This window comes from Meriones unguiculatus, chromosome 16 (assembly GCF_030254825.1).
Source record: "Meriones unguiculatus strain TT.TT164.6M chromosome 16, Bangor_MerUng_6.1, whole genome shotgun sequence".
Taxonomy (NCBI): domain Eukaryota; kingdom Metazoa; phylum Chordata; class Mammalia; order Rodentia; family Muridae; genus Meriones; species Meriones unguiculatus.
The window spans coordinates 46,139,551-46,159,280 of NC_083363.1; the positions used below are offsets into that span (position 1 = coordinate 46,139,551).

General features: G+C 39.6%; 1 protein-coding gene across 26 annotated transcripts in view; it reads right to left on the reverse strand.

Annotated features, from left to right (window-relative positions):
- The window catches only part of Rims1 (regulating synaptic membrane exocytosis 1), a 479,343-nt gene that overhangs the window by 293,010 nt on the left and 166,603 nt on the right, over window positions 1-19,730 (reverse strand). For 19 of the 26 annotated variants that reach the window (XM_060369758.1, XM_060369759.1, XM_060369761.1 and 16 more), the window contains one exon: window positions 8,802-8,870. The exons of the other annotated variants lie outside the window; for them this stretch is intronic. In XM_060369758.1, the coding sequence (XP_060225741.1) occupies window positions 8,802-8,870 (69 nt within the window). The remainder of the gene's footprint in view (window positions 1-8,801; window positions 8,871-19,730) is intronic. 26 annotated transcript variants of the gene reach the window in all.

A 19,730-nucleotide genomic window follows, 5' to 3' on the forward strand; every position in this document is an offset into this window, starting at 1 on the left:
AAAGAAATTGAAGACTTCTTAGAACTAAATGAAAATGAAGGTACAATTTACCCTAACCTATAGACACAATGAAAGTAGTGCTAAGAGAAAAGTTCATATCACTAAGTGCCTTCATAAAGAAATTCGAGGCATCTCATACAAGCACCTTAACGGCACACCTGTAAGCAGTAGGAAAAGAAGAAGAAGAAGAAGAAGAAGAAGAAGAAGAAGAAGAAGAAGAAGAAGAAGAAGAAGAAGAAGAAGAAGAAGAAGACACACCCAAGAGGAGTAGATGGCTGGAAATAATCAAACTCAGGGTTGAAATCAATAAATTGGAAACAAAGAGAACAATTCAAAGAATCAACGAAACCAAGAGCTGGTTCTTTGAGAAAATCAACAAGATAGACAAACCCTTAATCAAACTAACTAAAAGGAAGAGTGACACTATCCAAATCAACAAAACCAGAAATGAAAAGGGGTCATAATGTCAGGCACTGAGGAAATCCAAAGAATCATTAGGTCTTACTGCAAAAGCCTACACATACCAAAATTCAAAAATGTAAATGAATGGACAATTTTCTTGAAAGATTCCATTTACCAAAGCTGAATGAAGATCAGGTAAATAAATTTTAACTTTCAAACAAAACTTCACACTTATATTTATACAATAGACTCCTAGGTAGTCCTTCAGAGCCCACCCTACCTTGATATCACATTAAACATATCCTCAAACATCCATTATATACATACCTACTTACACACACAGACAAACATATACGTACACATGTATAATTTATCATTGAGAGAAGGAAATAAGTTCAGCATCTTTGTTTGCTATAATCTTCCATTTACAGTGTCTAAACAAATAAAGTCATTTTTCCCTTCATTCAGATCAATCCTGCTTCCTTCCCTCCCTGCCTCCACCCTCCTCCTCCACCTCACACCTTGTTTCCTTTTCTCCCTTAGTACTTTTTTCCTGTCCTTCTTCAGTCCATACGTATCATGGCCCTCATTTCCCTCTCCTCTCTTCTTTCTTTTCCTTTCCCCTTCCTACTTTCCTTCCTTACTTCCTTGCTTCCTTCATCCCTCCTCTTTCTTTTCTTCTTTAATTTAATTCCCTTACTTCTCACTCTCTCTTCTTCCCTGTCTTTTCTTCTTCTCCCTTTCTTTCTCTCTCTCTGTGTATGTGTGTGTGTGTGTGTGTGCCTGTGTGACCATATGTGTAAAGGCCTGAAAAGGCCTGAAGAGGTGATCATGTCCTAAAACTAGGGTTGCAGGTGGGTGGGAACCAGGAGAAGTCAACACTGACAGCTAACTTTGCTCTTCTGGAAGAGCAGCAAACACTTCTAAGCACTGGGCCATCTCACCTCTTTTTTATGACTATCTGCTAGCTTCTTCCCATATTTTCAGGACTCTCCCAGAGCTATAGTGAGGACAATAGCAACCCCCTTTGGTCCTTGCTTTTACTTCTCAATCTGGCCTCCAAAGGATTTTTTTATCAGACTTGAAATAGGGTGAGGTTTGTCTCATCAGAGTGGAATTATAGTGGCTTGAAAGGGATAAGAAAGTGACCAGGACCATGAAAGATCAAATGGGAGAAAATACCACATAGATATTTGCTTGATAAAGAAGCAATAAAGAGTGTTCTAAGAGGAAAGTATCCAGGGAAGACTTTGCGAAGGAAAAGAACTACAGATAGTTCAGAGAGTAGAAGGAAATTCAAGATAGTAAACTAGCATCTCTCTGAGGGACAGAAACAATGGTAAAAAATTTTGCTTCAAGGAGAATTAAATCTGCCATTTACAGGTTTATATGTTATTTAAATGATAGTTGAGGCTTTGCATTAGAGCTAAAAAAGGTTAAAATTTAGAGGTTTAAGAATTGTGTGTACGCACTTTACCTCTGAGAAGGTATTGGATTCAGAGTGAACAGAAGGTATGGGCTAACTTGGGTCCTTTCAAAATGCCATATGTTGTGGTTCCAATCTCAAAAAGAGACCATGTTTGGGAAATAGCACACACACACACACACACACACACACACACACACACACACACACACATTAATTTCTATAAAGGTAAACAGAACTCTGAGAAAACAAAATTCTGTTCTTCAGTACTTGATATAGCACTTATGGAAAATGCATGCTGATTTTAGTTTTTGCAAATGAAACCAATAAAAAGAAAAGAATACAGAGAGGGGTCCTGAGAAATAATCAATGGCTGAATTATAAAGTACACATTAAAAATGTAGCTTTTCATTACCCAGAGCAAAGATAAGCCCGCCTAAACATTTCTTCTGTAGACACTCCACAGTTGGAAGACTTCCTTTCTCATCTCAAATTGTATAGACCATAGTCCTAGCTGCTTCCTTGCTCAGCTTAAGTAATGATCATACTCATCAGTTCCTCTTCTTTTCCTTTCCTTTTTATTCATGTTTGTGTGTGTGCACGTGCCTATGAAAGCCAGTAAAGAGCTGGCGTTTTTAGGTCACTGTGAGACCCCTGACTTCAGTGCTGAGCACTGAACTCTTCCTCTCTCCAAGAGCAGCAAATGCTCTTGACTGCTGAGCCATCTCTCCAGCCCAAGCCTGCCCTTGCTTTGTAACTTGCTTTGAGTGTCTTCAGCATGTCTGGGTTCCATGCTTTCTTACTGACAGAGTGTCGCGGGCATTACCAGAGATGCTGCTTTCATCCTTACCATAGTTCCTTCCTTTAAATTCTGTGTGCCCAAAATTTCCAATTTGCAGGTCTTTGTCTCTCAGCTTTCTGAAGACTGTTTGCCTGAAGTTCAGAAATGTTATAAAGTAAGGGAATCAATATCCCCTCCACCATGACTAGTGGGAGTTTATAAACATATACCCCTACAGGCTTTCTGCTTTAGTGGGATAACTGAGGAGTAGATTTCTCTCCCGCCCTCAGTGTTTCTTCACTGCAATTAACTGTCTCAGGCTTTGTCTTCCTTCTCTTACTAATTGCTATGCATTCTCTTGGGGCCCCCAAATAAGATATGTTGGAATGTTAACCCAAGGCACCAAACGATATGTTCCCTGAAAGTACAGTCTTTGTAGACTAATCAAGTTAAGCTGAGATTGCTGGAGTGCATTTGAATCCATATGACTTTTAAATGGGGGATAAATTTGGCCACAGAGGCAACACGTACAGAGGGAAGATGAATGTGTACATCCCTGTGAGTATACACAGGAAGAGCATTTTGTGAAGACAGGGTGTTTGGGAGCTACATCCCCAAGGAAAGGGGAAGGAGGAACTAACAGAAGCTAAGGCAGTGATGTGGAGCCATCTCCCTAGACGCTTTGCTGGAGGATACTGCCTGTGATGCTTCATTTCTGAGTGCCAGCACGCAGTGCTGGGAAACAACAGTTTGCTGTTGCTCTAAGGCATGTAATCATTGTTGTGTTTTAAGGTTAGGCCCTTTCCCATTAAAAAGAAAAGTATAAATCCTTATTATCTTTCTTACAGTTCCTTTGCCTTTTCAATAAACTAAATGTAACTTGAACTACTATATTTCTTCTTCTCCTCTTCTTCTTCCTCCTCCTCCTCCAATCCTTCTGCTTCCATGGAATTACAGTAACATAGTACTATGTACTGTGGCTGAATGTACTTGAACTTTTATTTCAGATTCCCATATGACTAAAAGAATTTTTTTTCCCTAAAGTTCAAGGTCCTTTTTAAAAAAAAAAATAAATAATGAGTATCTTACTGTTCTCTTCTTTTTAATTTTATTATTTTATGTATGTGTATGCCTGCATATATGCCTGTGTATCACATACATGCCTGGTGCCCAAAGAAGCCAGAAGAAGACATCAGATTCCTTGGGACTAGAGTCACCGATAGTTGTTAAGTGACCATGTGGGTACTCATGTTATTGTTTTGTCCTGGGTCCTCCAGAAGAATAGCCAATGTTATTAACAGCTAAGCCAGCTCTACAGCCTGGTTTGCTGTTTTAGAAACTTATAATAACTAGCCAAATAGTCTCTATGGTTTTGGAAAGAATGACATGGGTAAGGGGTGATGAAATAACAATGATAATAAAATAATAAGGCAATGGCCGTGAGGATCCATGAAGTTGGTCACTTGTCAAAAGGTGAAGGAAAACAAATCCAGACTAAACAAAGTAGAGACATGGAAAAGGTCAATTTGCTATTGTGTTGCAGGCTCAGAACTACCTCACTGCTCTTTTTAACTTTTTAATAAAATAAGGAATATTATTAAGATATACATATATATATAGAGAGAGAGAGAGTGAGGGAGTGAGAATGAACTAAGACAAATATTTTTGTGTGAGTTTAAGGGGTTAAATACTGCTCACTGCAGCCAGCCAGTCTGCTGAGTTACTCTGTTGAGAGACTTAAAGCACCAACAGAAAACAGTTACATCTACCCTGAGTAAAGCTCATGTACAAGTCACAACTATCGTGTCTGCCAATGCAGCTCAACTGAATAACTATATTTATGCACATTTTAATGAATATATTTATAAGAATGTGATTGTTTTGCCTTTTAAAACAATTAAAGATTCCCTCTAGGGGAAAAAAAAACGAAGATGTTATTGTTTTGTCAGTCTCTTCTAGAATTACTGGTAAGACATTTAAAATATTAAAGGAGAAAAATAGTTTGACTTGAAGTTGATGAATGTATGCACTGAGCCCCTTTGGCGATTTTTCATTCTGCCGTTCCCTACACTGTCTGAGACGCTGAAACTGATTTACAGGAAAGATAGACAGAGAGAGAGAGAGAGAGAGAGAGAGAGAGAGAGAGAGAGAAACATCCAGAGGCAAGGGGCTATTCTTGTATCTCCTACCTCCAGATACAAGCTTGAGAAGAAAAGTGGAAGAGGATCAGAGTCAGAGCTAGCTGTACAGGGCAGCTGAGTTAGCACCCCCAATCAGCAAAATCTACCCTCCCTGTGGATATAAGAAGTCACCAATCTGTACTTTAAAATTTATTTCACAGTATTGGGCGTGGACCTCAAAGCATTGCCCATGCTAAGCAACTGTTGTACCACACACCACAAGGCCATATAGTAAATGTAACAGTTGCTCAGTTTACTTTAGTAGCAGTAAGCAGTGACCATGGTAGAAACTATGTGACTAAAATTTTCTTGCACTATTCTTAAAGACTTTTGTGAGCAGCAGTTTTCCACTTAAGCTTCACATTGAACCCTTTTAATGCTACATTGCAGTTTAGAAGCAACAATTGTTCTTTAAGTTTGTACACCATACCTTTAAAATGTTGATAACTATAAGGCTGCTACAAACATGGTTGAGCAAATGTCCTTGTTGTATACTTGAGCATCTTTTGGATATATGGCTAGCAGTGGTATAGCTGGATCTTGAGGAAGCACTATTCCAAATTGTCTGAGAACATGCCAGATAGATTTCCAGAGTGGCTGTACAAGTTTACATTCCCACCAGCAGTGAGGAAGGTTCCCCTTTCTCCACATCCTCTCCAGCATATGTTGTCACTTGAGTTATTCATCTTAGCCGTTCTGATGTGTATAAGGTGAAATCTTAAGGTCATTTTGATTTGCATTTCCCTGATGACTAATGATGTTGAGTATTTCTTTAAGTGTTTCTCTGCCATTTGATATTCCTCTATTGAGAATTCTCTGTTTACCTCTGAACCCCATTTTTTAATTGGATTACTTGATTTGTTGCTGTTTAAGTTCTTGAGTTCTTTATATATACTGGATATTAGCCCTCTGTCAGATATAGGGTTGGTGAAGATTCCTTCCCAATCTGTAGGCAGTCGCTTTATTTTGATAACAGTGTCCTTTGCTTTACAGAAGCTTTTCAGTTTCATGAGGTCCCATTTATTGATTGTTGCTCTTAGAGCCTGTGCTATTGGTGTTCTGTTCGGGAAGTTTTCCCCTGTACCAATGAGTTCTAGGGTATTCCCCACTTTTTCTTCTAACTGATTTAAAGTGTCTGGTTTTATGTTGAGGTCTTTGATCCACTTGGACTTTAGTTTTGCAGGGCGATAAGTATGGATCTATTTGCATTTTTCTAGCACAGATGCTCCTCAGTTGAGGAATGGATACAGAAATTGTGGTACATCTACACAATGAAATATTACTCAACAATAAAAAACATTGAAATCATGAAATTTGCAGGTAAATAATGGGAATTGGAAAAGATCATCCTGAGTGAGGTATCCCAGAAACAGAAAGACACACAGGGTACATACTCACTCATAAGTGGATACTGGACATATAATATAGGATAAACATACTAAAATCTGTATACCTAAGGAAGCTAATCAGGAAGGAGGACTCTGGCTAAGATGCTCAATCCCTATTGAGAAAGGCAAAGAGGATGAACTTCGGAGGAGGGAGAAAACAGAGAACAGGACAGGAGCCTACCATAGAGGGCCTCTGAAAGGCTCTACCTTGTAGGGTATTGAGGCAGATATTGAGACACATAGCCAAACTTTGGGCAGAGTAAAGGGAATCTTATGAAAGAAGTGGGAGATAATAAGACCTGGAAAGGACAGGAGCTCCACAAGGACAGTGACAGATCCTAAAAGTCTGGACACAGGAGTCTTTCTTGAAACTGATACTCCAGCCAAGGACCACTCATGGAGATGGCCTGGAACCCCTGCACAGATGTAGTCCATGGCAGTTCAGTGTCCAAGTGGGTTCCATAATAATGGGAACAGGGACTGTCTCTGACATGAACTGATTGGCCTGCTTTTTGATCACCTCCCCCTGAGGGGGGAGCAGCCTCACCAGGTCACAGAAGAAGACAATGCAGCTACTCCTGATGAGATCTGATAGACTAGGGTCAGAGGGAAGGGGAGGAGGAGCACCCTTTTCAGTGGACTGGAAGAGCGACAAGGGTGGGGAAGAGGGAAGGTGGGATTGGGAGGGGAGGGGAGGGCGGAGGGAGGTACAGGGGGGATACAAAGTGAATAAACTGTAATTAATACAAATAATTAAAAAATAAAAAATGTTGATAAAAATTAACAACACGTATCCCAGAGTTCACTGTTCACTGGTTTTCCTTGTTTTTGTTTTTGTTTTTCTTTGATTTTTGTTCTTAAGAACCAAGCTAAAACTACACAAAGTTAATATAAATTTTTTAAATGGAAATATCAAATATTAGATTACTCAAAATGCTCTAGGGTTCTAGATAATTATACACATCCTAATATCTAGATTTTGAATACATGCATCACATGCTTAACTAAAATAAAAATATATATACACAAACATCTGCATACCCCAGGAGATGGCAGTTACATCATGTATTTTGGAACAAAGAAGAAGAAGAAAAAAACATCATTCAATAAATAATTACTTGCTGGCTAATAGGTCTAAGAAATTGTGCCAAGAATACTTGGGATTCAAAATAAACCAGACTCAGAACACCTGTTGGTCGGATAATCTGTGCTCACATAGCATTTCAATATCATGTAATACATATTTGGAGGTTTGAAAATTGAAGCTGTTACTTCAAAAGACAGAAAAATCATTACCAACTTCACTGTTCAGAGAAAATACAATTGGCAAACACATCAAACTAAGGAGGAGAACAGTACTCACACATGAACACAGCAGGAATTTGAAAGAGACAAAAGCATCAGAAAGTGAAGGTCTGGACAAGCACACGCAGTACTCACTAATAGGCAGCCACACTTGCCGATTACATGGTGGTACAAACACTAAAGTGAAAAACAGGCAGCAGCCAGGATGAGGAGGTCTTAAAGACCAAGTTGGAGCTACTGAGGCATGAGAGAAGGCTCAGAGATATGAGGCGCAGCCCCCCTTCTCAATTCCAGCCACGGGTTTAATCAGGGTGTGGAGTGGGAAGTGGCATAGAGGATGGCATACAGACCATAAGCTTACAAACTCAAGGTGAGTAAAAGATGCGAGAAGGAGTCTTGCTGGGAGCCACAGAACAAACAGACATGTCCTAGTGGAGCACAAAAAGCTAAAACCCCGAATTAAGAGATTGGCCTTATCCAAAAGGGTCATCATATTGGCTGCCTCTGAGCGGGCTGCCCATTTTTAACAGGATCACCATTCATCAGACTGGAGGAACATGGAGACACAATAAGCTTTGAACTGGACAGCGACATGATCATAAACTTATCATATTTTCCTCCTGGTAAATCCGTATTAACTTTTAATATATTTTAGTTAACAATTCTGAACCAATATGATTCAGAAATGTTTTAAATACACAGTAGAAACATGCCACACTTGGATGAAGATTACGAAATGTGTATATTCCGTATAAAAAGAAACTATGGCACCGCGTCACGTTCTGTGCCAGGCATACCCTGCACACCTGTCCCCAATGGTATCCACTCATTTAAAAATTAGAACTAATAAGTTAAGAAGACAGTGTTGTGCAGAAAGCGTGTTCGGCACAAAGCTTCCTTTTACCATCGCCATTTACCATATTTAAATGAGCGATAATTTAATAGCTTAATGTTAATCCTTTAAACACTTGGGAGGCTGTTTCCCTCCTCCGACTAGTTCTAATGATGTAAATATCTCAGTTCATTTGATAAAGATAGGGGGCAAGTTGTGATGCTTTAATAAGCATTTTCTGGCCAAAGTGTGTTGTTTCAGTGTATTCTATGAAGTGAAACAGACATCCAGAAGCTCTGCGTTTGTCACAGCTGTATATTTGCAAGAATATATTTGTGGCTTTTGGAAGACACAACACACACAGGACTCCTCCAAGGGGGCCCACTGTTTTGTGAGCCACCCTTCAAGAGTCCTTTTGGAAGCAAACAAAACTTAAAAAAAAAAAAAAAAAAAAAAAGCAGACCAAAGCAGGAAGGAGAGGAAATACCAGTTTCTTTCTGGGCCTCCCTCTTCGCTGCTTGGCTTTCTGGGAACACAGACACATCTGAAAATGTTCCTGCAAGGCAAGGGGAGAAGAAGACAGACTCAGTCAGCTGGAGATAAGCAGTGGCTCAGCAAGCTGCCAAATCCAAGCAGGGCTTTGAGGTGGCTCAACTCTGTTCAGCAAAGCAGGTAAGCAAGACACTTGTCACTTCTGTATTTCCCATCTGAGATCTCTGCATCCTTATTTTCCTTAAGTAATTAAGAAGATTAGGATCAAATCTGAAAAGATCCCTGTTAACATCCTGGCTTTGCTGAGTCTTACTTAGGCTAGTCTGGGAGCTCCCAAAGTGTAGAGTGCGCAGTTTCCAAAGGAAAAGGAATGGAGAGAAAGACCAGCTTCAGGAGCCAGGCTGGCTTCAGCTTTCTGTGTAAATTCTGTAAGATAACTGCTTAATTGGGTTTTGGCTATTTATTTATTTAGGAGACAGGTACTCATTCTGAAGCCCAGGATGGGCTGTAGCTCACTGTTTCCCAAACTGGCCTCAAATCTACAACAATCCTCTTGCCTCAGCCTTCTGAATGCTAGGACCACAGGTGTGAGTAATGGTGAGCAGCTTGATATTTAAAATATGAGAGAAAATTAGGGGTGGGGGGATCCCTATGAAGTTAATATCCAGTATAGCAGAAATCCAGTAAGTGCCTTACTAGTCTATGAAGTCATGAGAAAAGCACTAGAGGAAATATTGCTTTGTTTTCAATAGTACAGCGAAGCGGAGATAGTTCCACACAGGTAAAAACACAAGTGTAGACTTCTGCAGAAGGAACAGCTAGGAATCTGGCCATTGCCTGGGAAGAAAATTAACTACATCTACCTCGGATACTCTTGTTCCTAGAAACACTGTTTCACTTGTTGCAAGAGAACACTGTTGGTTTTTTTTGGTGTTTCTGCTTTTCTTTTTTCCTTAAAATAGTATACCTTTTTGACTAATAAATTATATAATCTTTAACCTTTACTTTTTAACCTTTTACTCGATACGCTTATCTTCCAAACAGTTACATGCCAAAGAATCTGAGTTGGATGCACCCAAACAGTTAAAGATTTCCTGACTGTCAGATACCGAGGGCAAATGTCTCTGTTGCGTGGGAAGCCCTGACCTCTTCTGTTTGGTTCATTTATGGTGCTGTTAGAGTCTCAGCAATATCTAAATTCACACTAAACGAAATCTGCGGGTTTGGATGACCACACTTGAGTTTGTGTGTCTAGTGTGTCTGAAAATGAATGGATCGTTATAAAAATGTTTGCAGATTACTCTGTGAGGTTTTGTAAGAAAGCTTTGTAATGTGGATTAAACAGTGTATCTCCTGGTTTTGCTGCCATAGACCTGAGAGAAACATTAGGGGTACCAATTATATATAGATCAATGTGAGAATAATTTTAGAGTATAGTTATGAAAATCAAAGTATATACTAAACTTTATGATACTTTGACCTCTCTATTCACTTTGTATATTTATTTACTCTTTTTTTTTTCTCTTAGTCAAGGTCTTTCTATGTAGCTCTGGCAGTCCTGGAACTTGCTACAGAAACCAGACTGGTCTGAAACTCACAGACATCCTCCTGCCTCTGGCTCCTGAGTACTGAGATTAAAGGTATCTACCACCATGTCGGGCTATGTCTGTATTTCCTAATTTCCTTGTTTTCTGTTATGATTCACTTATGAGCAAATCTATCTACTTTTGTAAATATAAGCATATTAAGTAAATATTAAAGTTTATAATTAAAAGAAACATTCTATTCAACCAAATTTCCTTGAAATGATTACCATGTTTGTGTTCAGTGCACAAATGTGAGACCACAGAATGCTGGGAAAGCAGAATGAAGCCTGTAGATGAAACAAGTCATTCATTTCCCAAAATCATAGTTTCAAAGTGGACTGGGGAAAGACAAGCTAGCATCATCCCTACAAAAAGTATTACAGGTTACTAAGAAATACTGAGTGGGAGAAATACTCTAACCCAGGAAAGCACATAGCACCTTGTTATATAATAGCAAATGGTTAGCCTTGACAACCTATAAGAGAGTAACATTGTAGAAACTGAAATATATGGATGTGTGTATGTGTATGTTTGATGTGTGTTTGTATTACATATAGATGTATGTATGTGTTATATGTATATTTGTGTATATATTACAATTATATATATAATATAGTGTATATGTATATGCGATAACAGTTAATTTTAAAAGGCCATGAATTTAAAAGAGTCCAAGGATGGGTATATAAAAATGTTTGAGGGTAGATAACAGAAGGGGGAATTGATGCAATTATAATCTTAAAAACATAGTAAATTGAAAGGAAAGGGTCACTTTCCAGGTTGAAAGAGAAAAGTCAAGAAAGTTCAATTATTCATGATAGTGCAGAAAGTGTGTCTTTTTATGTCTTTCATAAACTCCTCCTGACAATTCTGGAAGGCACAAACTGTAACTTTGGATAAGATAAGTTACATCCCTTAGCTGTCTTGACTCAATTGCTAAAAGCGATTTTTTTCTCATAAGAAACTTGTGGTGGGATGTAATATAGAAGAAATGCCCAGGTATGTTCCTTGCACATCGCCGACTTTTATTAAAATAAGCCAGAATATACACCAGAAAAAAAAATGAAGTTCCTTAGCAGTCACTGGAACTAGAGTCCCAAGGCCTCTGTGAATTTTTCAAATCTCACAGCCCCCCTCTAAAATGAAAGTGCTGGATTTAATACTCATTGAAGCAGTTTCTTATTCCTTATTTCTTGACTATATTTAGAGAATGTGGTAAATGTATTCATCTCCTCTCTCTCTCTCTCTCTCTCTCTCATACACACACACATGCACACACACACACACACAGAGGAGCAGTGAAAGGATGTTTGTTTTATTTGATAACATAATTGATTATATTTTAGATGATTTCAAGGATAGAATTTCAGAAAATTTTCAAAGCTATAGGTGCAATTCTCAGGGTTTTATCGTTTGGGGTTTTATCACACGTGGGAATATGTAACTTCAAGGCAACTGAACATCAATTCTCTGACTTCTTTGGAACGATGTGTGTACTTTAGAAGCTGCACGTAACAAGTTGGCCTTTGGCCTTTTGAAACATGCTGTTTCTTCTATCACCACTATTCTTTTAATCTCTAAATGGCCCTCTACCAGTTAGAACAACTTTCTTTTGCTTTGTCTATTGCCAAGAATAGTCTCTTTTAAGTTGACCCATGGCCATTTTTCTTGTATAATTAAGACGTGATATGGGAATTCAATGTAATTTTAGCAACTTGAAATTCAGCTAGTGTACCTCTATCTCACCAACAAATAGCTTTTTATGCTGGGAGATTTACCACAGCTTTAGAAAGAATATAAGTTTATTCACTCATTTACACCTTTCCTGCATATACTCTAATATGTCAGCATCCTTTAAAAAACTTCTCTAACCATCTGATGTACTAGATTGAATAAACACTTCATTGAGCACTAACTTATGAAATATTTTACAAACTTAACCAATTTATGTTAATTAGTCCATGAGAGCAGAGTTGATGAAAATGATTATATGTTTCAATAAACTTTTTATTTAGATAAAATATAAGCCTGGACTCTTACCATCCCGGGGGTAAGTGTTTGTTTCTGTTTTATAGCAGATATCAAGCTTTAATGAGACTCACAGGACTATAAACTTCAGTCCCATTATGCATAAGGGTTTTTCTCAGGCTTGTTCTCAAAAGTCTGTAGCCAAACATCTTAGGATCCAACCTCCACATATCCTAGGTAAGCATCTTACTTTATTTGCTTTAAAATCCACACATCACTATAAGGCATCTCATCTTACCATCCTTAAGTGGCAGGGTTTAGAGTACAGCCTTTTTCAACAGCTTGCCTAGATATAAATTTATGCACTGGCACTTACTGAGTAACCTTGGACAAGTATCTTAACTTTTCGTGGCCATTGTTTCGAAAGAGTTATAACAGTACCTTCAAACAGACAGTAAACATCAGCATTGCTGGAAAAGCAATGTGTAGCTTGTCACTCTTTTCTCTGTCCTGAACACATTACAAGGAAGTCGCCTTGAGAAAAGACACTAAAATACCCAAGGCCAAGGGCAACACAGGTACTATTCCTCCTATTGCTAACTACAGAAGAAGCCAGACTCGTTTCTGGCCTTTGTCTGGGTGAGTTAATGAAGCAAGAAGATGGGCCCGGGAGAAACGAACTTCCAGAGAAAGTGGGGATGTCCAAAAGATTGGTGTCACGCTCCCTTTCTGTAAGGGGGCAGTCTCAGTAGACTGAGTAATAGTATATGTCTATAATCCCAGTAGTTGGAAAGCTATGGGCAAGAGAGTACAAGGCCAATCTGGGCTACATAGCTAAACCTGATCCAAAGAAAGAGGATGACCTAATGGCGCTGTCACCGAAGAAATTAGCAGTAAAAGGAGTGTTAGCCACTGTGTTCAGAAAGAAGGTGGATGTTTCACAGCAGAGAACTTTGAACATGTCAAGTTCCCTAGAGCTAGAGCCTCCTAAAAAAGCTGCAATCAAAGTCCCAAGAGAAGAGAGTTGGCCTTCATGCCCAGAGGAAGCCAAATGTTGCTCAGTGTGGGTTAGACAAGCAGAGAAACCCCCAAAGCAGTCAGTCATACCCTGGATGCCACAGGAAGACTCTCTTCTCTCTTCCACCCTAGGGCCCAGCACCAGAGTGACAAACCAATTTGAAAGGAGCCAAGATTGTGTGAGCTGACTGTATAGCAACCATAAGGCCCATTCCCTACACAAAAGATCTGGACCATGAGTGAGTTACACTAGGGAGACAGGTCGGTAGCAAAAAGACAGGGAAAGAAGCTCTGGCTAAATGTTACAGTAAAATATTGGAGGGTAGGTGATATAGGCCTAACACTGATTTTCTTGTGTTCTTTGTCTCGCCCATTCTCTCATATATGTTTTAAATTATTTCTTGATATTATAATATAATTAAATTTTTCCCTTCCTTCTTTCCAAAACCTCCCTTGTAGCCCTTTCTGCTTCTCTCTTTCAAATTCATAGTCTTTTTTTCATTAATTGTTATTTCATATATATATATGCAGATATTCATAAATATAACCTTCTCAGTCTGTATAATGTTATTTGTATACATATTTTCAGAGCTGTCCATTTGGCACTGGACAACCAATTGATTTGCTCCTTCACGGGAAAGACCAAATTTTCCGCTCCTAGCTTTCCTCAATTTGCCTTTAGCTCTTTGTGTAGGGTCCAGGCCTCCTGGGCTTTTCCCCCACCAGCTTTGGAAGACCTCTTGGTGTCATCCTTGTTCAACTCACATTTGGGCAGTCTTACAAATGAAAGAAGCCAAGAAGTGAAACTTGGACTGAGAACATAGCCCGAGAAACAGATTCACAACAGCACTGCTCATTAGAGTCTCAAGAAGGATAGTTTAAGCTGTGGGCTGGCTTTCCCCAGGGTCAGATGATTGTTCAAGTTTCCTGAACAAACTGCATTGAGAAAAATAAAAATAAAAAAATAAAAAAAATAAAGGAAAATAATTCGGTGATAAAAAAAAGAAGGATAGTTTTGTCATGAAACAAGTATAATGTGAGGTCCCATACTTCTAATGTGAAACTTCTCAAAGTAGATTCTTAATAAAAACCAAAATCAAAACCAAAAAAAAAAAAACCAATGAAATATATATAGAGAGAGACAGTCAGACAGACTGATAGATAGATTAAGAACTAGAGGTGTACCATAGCAAATACATAGACAAAACTGTACTCCAGATCATCCCTGAGCAAAATAACAAGAATTTTGTAAAAACTTTATCAGCATGTAATCTTTAAGTACACTAATGTGGTATCCTTTCCCCCAGATGAGCCTCTCTGTTTGGGGAGTAGAGCGGCAGGATTTTCTTAGCTGTCGTGAGCATGCCATTAGCATGGACTCTTTACTTAGGCAGGAATTCTCAAACCAACAGGGTAGCTGACCCAAGAGCATCATACACTTACTCAGTATTCATGGATCCTTACTGGTATACCCAGCAGGAAGTAAGCACTTTGTCTAAAAATCAAACTAGAGGAGTAGAATAAACCACCAGAAATAGCAAAGATCAATAATGAGAGTCCTGAGAAATTATGAGCACATATTTCATGTCCTCAATTATCCTTTAATATTCCTTAAAATTTCTTCTTACTTTCCCCCCCTAAAAACAAGGCTTATATATCTTCAGTAACTATTATACCAAAAAGCATTTGGGCCCTGGGAGTGAGATACAAACATATTTTTCTTTATTTTTTCCTTTTTTAAAATCAATTACAGTTTATTTACTTTGTATCCCAGATGTAGCCCCTTCCTCTATCCCCTCCCAATCCCACCCTCCCTCTTCTTCTCCTATGCCCCTCCCACAGTCCAATGATAGGGGAGGTCCTCCTCCCCTTCCATCAGACCCTAGTCTATCAGGTCTCATCAAGACTGGCTTCTTTGTCTTCCTCTGTGGACTGGTAAGGCTGCTCCCCCCTCAGGTGGAGGTAATCAAAGAGCCAGCCCATGAGTTCATGTCAGAGATGGTCCCTGGTCCTATTATTGGGGAACCCTCATGGATACTGAGCTGCCTTGGGCTACTTCTGTGCAGGGGTTCTAAGTTATCTCCATGAATGGTCCTTGGAGTATTAGTCTCAGAAAATACCCCTGTGCCCAGATTTTTTGGTTCTCCTTATGGAGTGCCTGTTCTATCCAGGTCTTTCTATCTCCCCCTTCTTTCATAAGATTCCCTGCACTCTGCCCAAAGTTTGGGTATGAATCTCAGGCTATGTTTTGTTACCCTGCTGGGTGGAGTCTTTCAGAGACCCTCTGTGATAGGCTCGTGTCCTGTTTCCTGTTTTCTCCCTCTTCTGATGTCTGTCTCATTTGCCTTTCTGAATGAAGATTGAGTGTCTTACCCAGGGTCCTCCTTCTTGATTAGCTTCCTTAGGTGTACAGATTTTAGTATTATTGTCCTATATTATATGTCTAGTATCCATTTATAAGTGAGGATATGCCATGCCTGTCTTTCTGCTTCTGGGATACCTCACTCAGGGTGATCTTTTCTAGATCCCACCATTTGCCTGCAAATTTCATGATTTCCTTGTTTTTAATTGCTGAGTAATATTCTATTATGTAAAAATACCACAATTTCTGTATCCATTCCTCAGCTGAGGGACATCTGTATTTTTTTAATTAATTAATTTATTCACTTCACATCCCGATCATAGTCCCTTCTCTCCTCTCCTCCTGGTCCTACCCTCCATCCCGCCCTCTTACCCCATTCCCTTCCCCTAATCCTCAGAAAAAGGAGCCCCATCCACCTACCCATTCCAGCACATCAAGTTGCACCAGGCCTGAGTGTTTCCTCATCCTCTTCCCCTGCTGTCCTGCAAGGCAGCCCCACTGGGGGGGGGGGTGAGGGGCAGTGATCCAAAGGCAAGCAACAGATTCCATGTCAGAGACAGTCCTGCTCCCTTTACTAGGGAACTTACACAAAGCGTGAGGTGCCCATTGGATATATCTGTGTATTTCTTTAGTTATGTTAGCCAGCTCTATGCTAGACCCCAAGTATTACATCAATGTTAGCACCTAAGGAGACCATTCTTGGCTACTTAAGTTTTTCCACAGCTATACTTGTGTCCATAAAGATACCCACTTCCTGACTTCCTCATGCTATTAGAATGCCCACTGTCTTGTTGCTGCTTAACTGCAATGTATTCAAATAAATTATAATTAGATGCTGCAGCTGTGTCTCCTCTGTAATCACACCCTCTGTGCCTTTACATCTAACTGTCAGAAGTGGCCCATTCCCAGACGCAGGCTCTGAGCTCGTGAGGGAGGCTGATTCCTATCTGGTTAATAAACATTTAATAAATCATCCACTGACTCTCTTCTCTCTCTCTCTCTTCCCTTCTAGCTTCCCTCCCGCAACTCTCTCCTCATAAAGTAGATTCCTTCCTATTCTTATGTCTCTTATGTGATTTAGGCTGCTGGTATTTACATACTCTTGTTTCTCATACATTTATCTTGATCATGAATCCCCCTGTCCTAGGCTTGTTCTCTAGGCCTGGTGTAGGCCCAGGCATGGGTGCAGGCCTGGTGTAGGCTTAGCTTTTGTTTCTAGCGAATACAGAGTCCTCTGCAGCAGCTGCGGCACCACCCTGCTCTCCCTTTTCCAGAGTACAGTCTTCACTCATGTTTGATGGTATGCGGAGGGGCAGGGGATGTTTGTTTGGGACACCAGTCACAGCAAACATGTGGAGGTCAGAGGACAACTTTGTGGAGGTTTTTTCCTCCCTTCTACCTTCAAGCAGGTGCCAGGGGTTGATGCTGGGTCACCAAGCTGATGTGGCAAAATGCTTTCCTCATTGAGCCTCCCAGGAAGTCCTTCACCTACTTTTCACTGCAGCTACACAGTTTCTTTCTTGTCTCACCTGACGTATCTTAGATGGCAGCCACAGTGAGCGAGGGTGAGGCCAGCATATCAAAGTGTTTTTACCGTTTCAGTGACTGCTTCTTTAGACATTCTAATTCCAGCAAAAATTCAAACTGCTTAATCTTAGCCATGAATAATAAACTTTCTGTTCTGGAACTATTTCTCATAAGTAATATTTAGAAGGTATTTAAAATAACTTTGTTATGCTAATAACATTTTCATTAATATTTTCATATCTAGTCCTCTTTCCCAGCAGACTCCTGAAGGATCTCATCTCCTCAGCCCTATTCTTTCTTCATGATACTATGTCTACTCTGGCAAAGATCCCTGAGTCTTTTTTTCCCTCAGCTATATATTATTTTTGGGTTTGTTTTCTACATTCTATGAACATGGACAAATAAAATCTATCATCTAACTCTTGAGAGAGCAACATTTAGGCTGCATCTTGCTGAAAGCCCCAACGAATAGAAAAAGCATTACTGTCAACTCTAAGGGACAAGATGCTGCAGGCTCAGGGCTCCGGAGAATGTTACAGCATTAGGGCAAATAAGAGAGTCTAGTTTGGCTCAGCACAGCAAAGGCGAAACCCTGCGAGGAAAGAATGCACTCTGTTACTAATGCATCTGCTTATACAAAAGTCGCTCACTGGGAAATCCTTTCCCTTTAGGTGTGAGAACTTCTCCAGCACGGCTCCAGCACTATAAAATTACAGAGTCAAATGAGGGTAATTTCCATTTTCAGATTTGTGTGTGCCTGTGTGTATGTGAACGTGTATGTTTGGGTGTATATACATGTATGTGCATATATGTGGAAGCCAGAGTATAATTTTAGGTAGATGCAGTTCATCAGGAACCATCCACCCTGGGTTTTCTTAAAAGACATTTTTATTTTTCAAGTATTTTATTTATGTATATGTGAGTATGTGAGAACACATAAACAGCGCTACTGAGGGGAAGAAGAAAACATCAGTACCCTTGAAGCTTCAGTTACAAGGGATTGATTTAGTTGCTGAGATCCAAATTCCTGCTGTTAGTAAAAGCTTCCTTAACTGCTGAGCTATCTTTCAGCCACCGGCCTTCCTTTTTGAAACATACGCTTTCACTGGTCTGGAATTTACCAAGTAGGACAGACTAGCCAGCAAGGGAGCTTAATAACCCTCACCCTCACTGTCTCCTCCTCCCCAGTGTCTGAGTCATGTTTGCATGCCACTGCCTGGCCATTTAACATGGAGTCTGAAGCTCAAATCCAGGTCCTTCTGCATTTAAGTGTCTGAGAACTCTATACCCAGCCCGGAAGATACTTCCAATCCTCACGTGATGTCCACCGTCCATCATCACTGCAATGCCACATATAATACTGGACACACAGTCTCACCATGGAGGATAGATTTTCATAGATTTTAGGTTTCTGTTTATCACGTTTTGAGCAAAGCGTAAAACTGAAGATTCCATGCTTTGCTATAGATTTAATTGGAAATTGTTGAGTCTTGCAATGGCCCTCTGAACAATGACAGTCGAGGCAGTGCTTGGATCTGATGAGCCAATTCAAAGGCTCTTGGGAGTACAATGGGAAAAACAAAGTGAATATCAATTTCTGCAATTGGAGGATCAAGTGAAAAAGAATAAACAAAGCCAAGATTGGCTAAAATTGGAAACCTGAAGTGGCTATTAATAAAGAACTATTGTTTCTTGATGTAGGCCAATATAAATTATAACACATTATAAATTTGGGTTTATACAGACATCTTTTGGCAATTGCATGTCATAGTCTTCCTGTAGTTATTAAGGTCATTTGAGGGGATTATTTAATAATTCTTTTCTTTCTTGAGTTTTATGACTTCAAAGTTGATATCCTAAAACAAAGCTGAAGGCAGTCTTTTGAGTAATTAACTTGTGGTATTCCAGTTTTTTAAAAAGATATCTGTGAACTCAAGTCCTTAGATGCAGTAGAGTACAAAAGCACAGAAAATATAAACATAGTAGAAGAAACTGTCAGAATTGTTGAAAATATGTTCTATGGTTCATTAGCCCGAAACAGATAGTAATGCACATACATTTTAGTGGCGTGAATGGTTAGCCTACATGTACCTCTGGGATGCATGTCTGGTGCCAACAGAGGCTAGTGGAGGGCATCAGATTCTCCTGGAAGTAGAGTTCCAGAGATGGTTGTGAGCCACCATGTGGGTGTTAATAATTGAACCTATCTTTTGGAAGAGTAATCAGTGCTTCTAAACAGCCCGCTATCTCTCCAGGCTCTGGGGCATATTTTCTTAAAGAATGCAATATATCACACACACACACCCCCCACACACAGAGAATCTCAGGCTCTAAAAGTAAAACTTAAATCTTCACAGTTCACGGATAAAATTCAAAATATGTTTTCAAACAAATCCTTTGTTACCTGCCCTGAACCTCACTTTATAGCTAATATCCTTGTCCTTTCTCTTAAAATTAATGCAAG